This window comes from Pygoscelis adeliae, unplaced genomic scaffold, assembly GCF_000699105.1.
Source record: "Pygoscelis adeliae isolate BGI_AS28 unplaced genomic scaffold, ASM69910v1 Scaffold7, whole genome shotgun sequence".
NCBI classification, from domain to species: Eukaryota; Metazoa; Chordata; class Aves; order Sphenisciformes; family Spheniscidae; genus Pygoscelis; species Pygoscelis adeliae.
Genome location: NW_008825268.1, coordinates 473,049 through 480,805, shown reverse-complemented (window position 1 = coordinate 480,805; position 7,757 = coordinate 473,049). Strand labels below are relative to the sequence as shown.

At 38.5% G+C, this 7,757-nt stretch overlaps 1 protein-coding gene across 2 annotated transcripts in view; it reads left to right on the top strand.

Moving 5' to 3' along the window:
• Window positions 1–7,757, top strand: part of UBE2F (ubiquitin-conjugating enzyme E2F (putative)) — an 87,366-nt gene that overhangs the window by 34,666 nt on the left and 44,943 nt on the right. For both annotated transcript variants that reach the window (XM_009329637.1, XM_009329636.1), the window contains exon 6: window positions 2,862–2,919. In XM_009329637.1, coding sequence (XP_009327912.1) covers window positions 2,862–2,919 — 58 coding nt within the window. The remainder of the gene's footprint in view (window positions 1–2,861; window positions 2,920–7,757) is intronic.

Genomic DNA, 7,757 nt, shown 5'->3' with positions numbered 1-7,757 from the left:
AAAAGACGGGTAGATGAGGCACTTAGGGACATGGTTTAGTGGGCATGGTGCTGTTGGGTTGATGGTTGGACTCGATGATCTTAGAGGTCTTTTCCAACCTTAATGATTCTGTGATTCTTCCCAAGGCATGTACTCACTCACCAGCTTTAGTAATCTGAAATGCTGCGGAAATTGTAGTTGGTTTACCCCTGTCTTTACTATTGCAAATTCATTCTCAAGCGTCACCCAGGAAGCTTCTGAATGTTTATTCAATCTAAATAATACTAGGTGAGTTTTCTGGGCATTCCTGTATCAGACAGCAAAGTTCTGGCAATTTTAGAATAGTCACTTCAAGTAAACAAGTTTTCCTGCCCATCAGGTGTCCTGAAACCCTGGTAGAACAGGTGGCTTTTGTGGTGTACCTGGCAGCTTGTCAAAAGCAGCCTCTTGAAGCATTGAGTGGGCGAGAAACTCTGCTGGTTGTGCCATTTGAGAACTTCCTAGTAGCCCAGCTCCTCTATGGCAGCAGGACTGGTGGATGACAGGTCTTTGAACAGAAGCTACATGCAGATGCGTGTTCATCCGCTAAACTAGTTTGTGATGTATTTTGTGTATTTCTACTCATTTAGGTGTTCATTGTGCTGTTTGTGTGTATGATGCTCTGAGAGCAGATCATTCAGACCTCCCAACTGTCTCGCAGTTATATCTAGGTCATCCCTGTGGAGAGCATGAGATGTGGTTTCTCTAGACACCCTGTGCTGGGAAAAGGTTTTGATTAGGGGCCTAATGATCATTCTCAATTTGTAGGAAGGAAGAGTATGCTGCTCTAAAAATGAATTATATCAGCAAATTAGAAATATGAGGCAAAGGTACACTTATCTATCTTCACTGGTTTCCTGCCAGAGCTCTATGAGGGGTATGAGTGTCTTCTCTCAAGTCCTGGCTGCTGATGCCCACAGCTGGAGATATGCTGAGAGAGAGCTCTGAGGCTTTGGGAAGCTGGAAGCATATTAACAAGGCTTATCTGATATGCTCAGGCACTTTGAGTTCTATCAGTGGATATCTTTATGCTTTTTTTGTGTGTGTTAACTTATTCCTCGCTCTTAAGTTCACAGTGAGCTATCTGAAGAGGTAAAGGGGAGTACTATAGCAAAATTTTATGAGGAGCAGACAGAAAGCAAGTTAAAAAGTCCGTTATTTGCTCAAAACCTGAAAATTCTGGCTCTTGCCTGTTCAGCAGCATTTTTGCTTTTACTTTTGTAATATGAACAAAAATTGCCGCCACAAGATGCTATTTTTAATGTTCTTGAAATTAGTTTTGAACTGCACTAGCGGTAATGGCATATTTTATCTTTTTAAAGGCACAGAAATGAGGTTAGCAGCACAGTTAAGATGGAATAGTCTTGTCCAGTATCATCATCCTGTTCCTAGCCTCTCTACATTGAACAAGGAGTAATGCTAGTTGTAGTATATCTCCTTGGATTAAAAACTCAGTGCATTCAATAAATAACTATATGGATAGCCTGTATGGCCCAGTCATCTGCTGCAATTTAAAAATGACTTAATATATGTCATCCTGAAAGTTGGTAAAACCTAATAGTTTAAGACTATTTCACTTTAACCCTGTCATTTCAGAAGTAGAAGCTGCTGGTGGTGGTTTCGTGGAATTTTCATGCTTTGCTACTTTGCTGTATGAATTTTCAGTTTTAGATTACTTCTTAACAGAGGAAGATGCGATTGTGGAATGATGCTTTAAGGAGTTTTCCAGAATTTCTCATTTATATTATGACTTTTGCTTTCACGAATGTGAGCAAGACTTCAGCTCATTTCTCAATTATGCTCTGGTCTCTAATATTTTTACTTCTCATAACTGCTGATGTTTTGACCTGAAAGGTTCAGGAATACTTTACCAACTGAATACACTTCAATAATTTCAACTTGTAAATAGGTCAACAGCTTCACTGGACTTAATATGTAGCATAATATGCAGGTCATATAAAATTTCTATACAGTATGTGTGTGTATATAGGAAAGTCAGTATCTTATTTATATTAATATTCATATGTATTTATATTAAAACTCAAGAGCATGTGTTATAGCTTATAAGGAACTTTTCCTCCTGTAAGCAACCTCTCTTGCCCGGAGTAGTCTTCATCATGATTTCCAGCTGGGGATGTATGATGTTGAATTTGCCTGTAAAGCCTTAAAATATTCTGCATGCAATATGGCTCACCTGCTGGAAGAGGACTGTAAGACCCTGCTGCTAGACTGTCCTGTGCTGTGTCCCAAGAGGCTTGAGATGCATCTGCTTATGTTACGGCTGTTGCAGAACCTTCCTAAGCAGACAGACAAAAACTATTTCACTTTCTTATCCCTGCCTCTAAGAAGCTGAAGTCCTTTCACAGAAGAGAGGATGACAATCCTCTTTCTTGCTAATCAGGGATATCCCACCAAAAATACCCTTCTTTGGATTTAATTGTGCCAGGTTTGGTGAGAGATGGGTCATTTTGCAAGCCTGTCTCTTTACCAAAGATGAACGTTCTAAACTGGAGCACATGTCTGTGTGCTCAGGGGAAAATAAAGGTTCAATGTTGAGACTGTCACAAGGATTTCTGTCACACTTATTTTGCTTGATGAAAATAAGTCAGTTTTTTTGACGAAGGTTGAGCTCAGATCGGGAGATCTGTAATGACGCTGTGCAGAATGTAATTCTAGGAAGACATACCAATTCTTGTGCTTTAAAATCCCGGTACCTAGATAATAGTGCAAGAGGTAATTCTTACGTTGCAATTACTTCCTAAGTTCTTAATGTTTTCTGAGATTACTAACAAAGGTTGTTTAACTAGAAGTTGCACTGTATAATATGTGTGTCTTTTTTCCAGTTTATTGAGAGAACATTCAATTGATGGCACTGGCTGGGCTCCAACTAGAACATTAAAGGTACTATTTCCTTTTAGATACATACATCGAACTAGTTATATCTTTTTAAATACTTTTATGGACTTAGAAAGAGACAGATAATGCGGTTTGCTCTAGAAACAACTGAGTTTTTTGTCTTTCAACAAGTGTTGGTGGCAATACTGAAACAAGTACAGTGCTAACTGATTGTAGAAATGTTTGCTAGTTTTAGCATAGCTGCACAAACACTGCTTTGACTGAAAGGTTTTGTAGAATGCTGTGACTGCAGGTAACCCTGAGAAACCATGCTCGGTAAGGGTGGTCTGCTTTTTTTTTTTAGCCAGGCAACAAATACAGGAGCATGATGTGAACAGGACTAACAGAAATCCATAATCCTTGTAATTTCCATTGTATTGACATTCCTGATAAATCAATAGTCCATCTCCACACCATGCCCCTCCACCACACCCCCAAGTTCCTCTGAGTAGAGGAACTTGGAAAAGTGAAAGGCAAGTTGCATTTGGGAGAAGCGCCATGTGGAACAGAATCAGAGTGTAGTTACTGCATCGTCTTGAATTCTGTTTCATTCCCAGTTTTCAAAGGGGGGAGCAGCGCATCTGCACTTAGGTATTGCATAAAGCAGGGCACTCTTGGCAGTTTTAGTCACTCCAGAAGGGAACTAACTGCCTCTGCCCTTTAACCTTGCCTCACATGTCATTTTACCCGAGTCACTAAAATGTAAGTGAAATCTGGTCCCTGTAAAATTGCTGGTAGTTGTGCCACTGTGGTTGCAGAATGACTTCAGAGGTTGGTCCCACCACAGCTGGGCAGTGTTAACAAATTCAGAGTCATAGTTCCTATATGAAATATTCTTAGGGAGACTGTCACAAAGACATGCGCTTTAGCACAGTGACTGCTCTTGTCTTGCTACGGGAAGCGGTTGGTTGTCCATTTACTGATACGTGACCTTGCTGCCAGAAGAGTTTTGCAGAGCACTGAGCAATAATCTTCCTTTTGCTTTTACTAGGAACCCTGCCAGAATTGGTTCTTAAAGAACATTAGCTACATTAGATAGATAAAGGATACACGTCAGGTGTTTGTTTCTTTTCAAAAGGCAAATTGAGAATGAGTTTTATCTAATACTTGATTTCCTTTTTGGCACTATGAATGAGATGTGTGACTTTCCTCATCTTCATGAACATCTGACTTTCTGGAAAGTGAAGTAGAATTTGTGTGTGTTTGTTTTGTGGGTTTTCTTAAACACCCTTTCCCTATTTCTTTTTTTCATCAGCTGGTATGATTTTGTTTTGCCCTTGTGTTTCTGTTTTCATATTAGGTTAAATCAAGACAGTGACTGGGTAATTAAGTTAACTGCTTCTGTTCCTGTCCCTGTATTTCATTCTCAGAGAAAGTTTTTGGACTACAAGTTTTAAGCTTCAGCCATTAGAAAATTAGTATACCAATATTGCAACTGGACAAGAATGTACATACATTTTTATCTGCTCTCCTAGCTTTGTTCATGGTAACTTTCTTACAGAGATTAAAATACTGCCACATGTTAAGAATATGAGTGGGAATAACTGAGGACATTATGTGTACTTAACTTCCTATCCTCAGTGATGATGGAAGATGTGTATTACTCTTCCATTTTATTCTTGTATCAGTTTGCGAATTGCATGTGATTAATTTCATAGAGTAAACATCCTGGAATCACAACAACCAGGAGACTCAAATTACTGAATATTATGAAGCATTTTAGGGTGTTTTTATCTTCAATAAGTTAACGAGGAAAAAAACCTCCACAACCCCAAACAAAAAAAAGCAGGAACTTTGTCCATGGGTGTTGAAATGAAAGATTCAGCAAGGGAAAAGGAGATAGTAGCTTAACTTTAAAAAGAAAAAGATAAAATAAAATCCAGCATCCCCCTTGGATTTTGTTTCTTTTCCCCATGGGCACTGAAGCACCACAATTGCAAGCTCATATTTTATAGCTTTAAAAAAAAAACCACCCCAAATTGCAAAGTTTTCATTCCTTACTTTTTGTCTTCAGAGTCTCCATTTTAAATAAATGTGCAGTTTCAGTTAAGTGTTCTCTCACCTGTCATGTTGTCACTTCATGTGATTTGAAGTGTCATCACAAAGAGTAAGTACCACATGTTGGTCCTAACTTCCAAGTTGTGCCTCTGTAGAAACACCATTGTTACACCGTGCCTCTCATACAAAAGGAGCTTAAAAAAAATTGAGCATAAGTAGCCATTGGGGATGTCAGTAAGCCGCAAGCACTGTTCCCCAAACAGTGTTTTTGCTTGGGATACAGATTGTAATTAGATGGTAACTAGCATCTGGACTGAGTCTGTTCTTTGTCGAAGACACTCTTCATCCATTCCAAGTGTGCTCTTTGGAAGGACTGATAAGCATGTGAAAGGTGGGTCTTGGTCAGAGTCAGGGTTCCTGATGGCTGCTCTATCAGGCGCTTTCAGGTCTTTGGCTGACTGTCACCTGTGAAGCTTCATGCATGCCTTCATATGTGTTTTGAAGCTTGATTAGCATCCAGGTGCTTAGATTCCAGGCTACACATGCTTCTGAGATGGAAAATATGGAATTGTGCTGGTTTATCGACAATATGGCCACACAGTCAAGTTATTTGTCAGCGTGCATTAATAATTGTGGTAGGTACGTGTTAACTATAGACCACAGAATTACATGAAACAGTGAGTGACTGGTAGGAAATCAGAGCCATGAGATGTGACCCAGGTTACTTTTATCTCTTAACATTCCACCTGCACCCACTAATCCAGCCTTCCTGAATCCTTTGTTTCCAACACTTGGACACCATGGTTTGGAGAACCTGCTCATCTCCACAAGCAGAATATTGTGTGAATTTGTACAGTAGCGCTACGGATAGTATCCGGTCTTGGCTAATGGTGGACTTAAGTCAGTGTTTCATATTCCACTCATCAATAATATGAAGGCAGCCTGGTTTTCTGGAGAAATAGTACCCAAATTTGTCCAATAAAGCACTCTACAACACTGCTAAAATATTTAATTTGAGAATGGGGATGTACTGTTATTTCTGCGACAAAAATTGGCAGGCACTACTAATGCAGCCATTCTGAGTGCATTAGTAAAACCATTCAAATGGGATAACACAAAACTTCAAAAGCCACATGCACAAACCAGCTCTGCTGTATGCTACTGCATGCATCCATACTATGTGCTTAACCTTTTAGAATGCTTAAGTTTCAGAAGTTTTAGATTGTCTCATCTTCTGTATCCTTGTGGTGGCAGCAGAGCTCTTACATGAAAAATCCTTCAAAACAAACTGCTGTGACCTTTTCAACACTTTCTTTAGTATCAATGGGTGGAAACTTGAAGAGGCGTTTGGATCATGCCTTTTAACTTTCTGAAATAAAAAATCTCCTAAATACTTTTTAAAAGTTATGTGATAAAATGTGTTTTAACAGTGTAGAGAATTCTTAAGGGCGGGGAAAAAAGCTAACTCAATTTTACTTTCTAGCATTTTGTTGCACTCTGTCATCTCATTCATGATTGAATTCCCTTTAAGTTACTAAGTGTTGAGCATTATCTTTTTTTCCACTTTACTACTTCTTGCTGCTGAACACATTTCCATGGACCACTGTTAACAGCAGCTTGTGTACTAGTGAAGGCACTAAAGAATGTGCTCTTTCTGAATTCCTGTGTTAGATACTTTTAAAATCAGGTTATTAAGAAAGTTGGGCTTTAACCCTGAAACAGATCACTGGTAGATTAATGTTTTAAAACAATCTTTATATACTTTTTTAATCACTGTTGGTGCAATTGTAAATGTTTTCTTTATCCATAGAAACACTCCTGAATCTTAAATTCTTAGATAATTTTTGGTAGCAGTTTGCTTATGGATTGTGTAAAAAACTGATGCAGTGCTTTCTAACTGATCTTTGTGTAATCTTTCACTTCTTTATAGCTAGCTATGGGTTAGCAACAGGAGGTTATTTACCTTTCAGTCTCCATTCTGTTATGTTCTGCATAATTTTATTGCATACTTCTTTCCTCTCTAAAACAGAGTATTCATAAAGTGAAGGACTGCTGAAGTTATTTTGGGCCTCTGCTCAGACTGTCTGTGCTTGTTTTTCTCCTGCTTCTAGGTCTGATGCTCAAAACTGAATTTTTCCAGATGGAAAGCAAATACGTGGTTTTTATTCCATTCTGTTCTCAGGTTTTTATTTCACTGACAATACCAGCTTTTAAATACCTAGTGTGAGATAATGCTGTTGTTGCTCTGATACTCTGCTTCTTCCCCCTCAATAATTCCAATTTCAAGCTCAAAAGTGCTTCAGTAGCTCCTGTTAGTCCTCAACATGCACTTCCTTGTACCTTGTTTGCCATGAGTATCATCTGCCTGGTTAAGATAAGCCTCCCTAGTATTCATCAGCTTTCTCTCAAATGCTTGTTTTCACTTTGCTATAAAATTATCTTGGGTGATTGATTTTTAAAAAATAAAGGAAGAAGTGGATCTGTGTATTGTGATTGCCTAATTGGTTCTAAAAGTCAAGCTGTTCCTTCTGCAATTATCTCTAACAAACTACAACTGCAAATTGGTCAGTGACTGATTTATGAACCATAAAAATAATCAAAGCATACTTGTGCAACTCTGCTGACTGACCCTGGATGGCTGAGCATAGTAACATTAAAACCAGTATTTTAAAATGTATGGTGAATGTTTATAAGGAATATTTGGTCCTTTTTTGTAACCCTGTTCTGATGGAGCTACAGTTGGTTTTGGATAATTGGAGAACTATTTTCTGTAGGATTTTCATGTTGTATATGCATTTCAGTTCTTCACTGAGGTATTTTAAAGAGCTGGTTTTTGTCATCTTCAG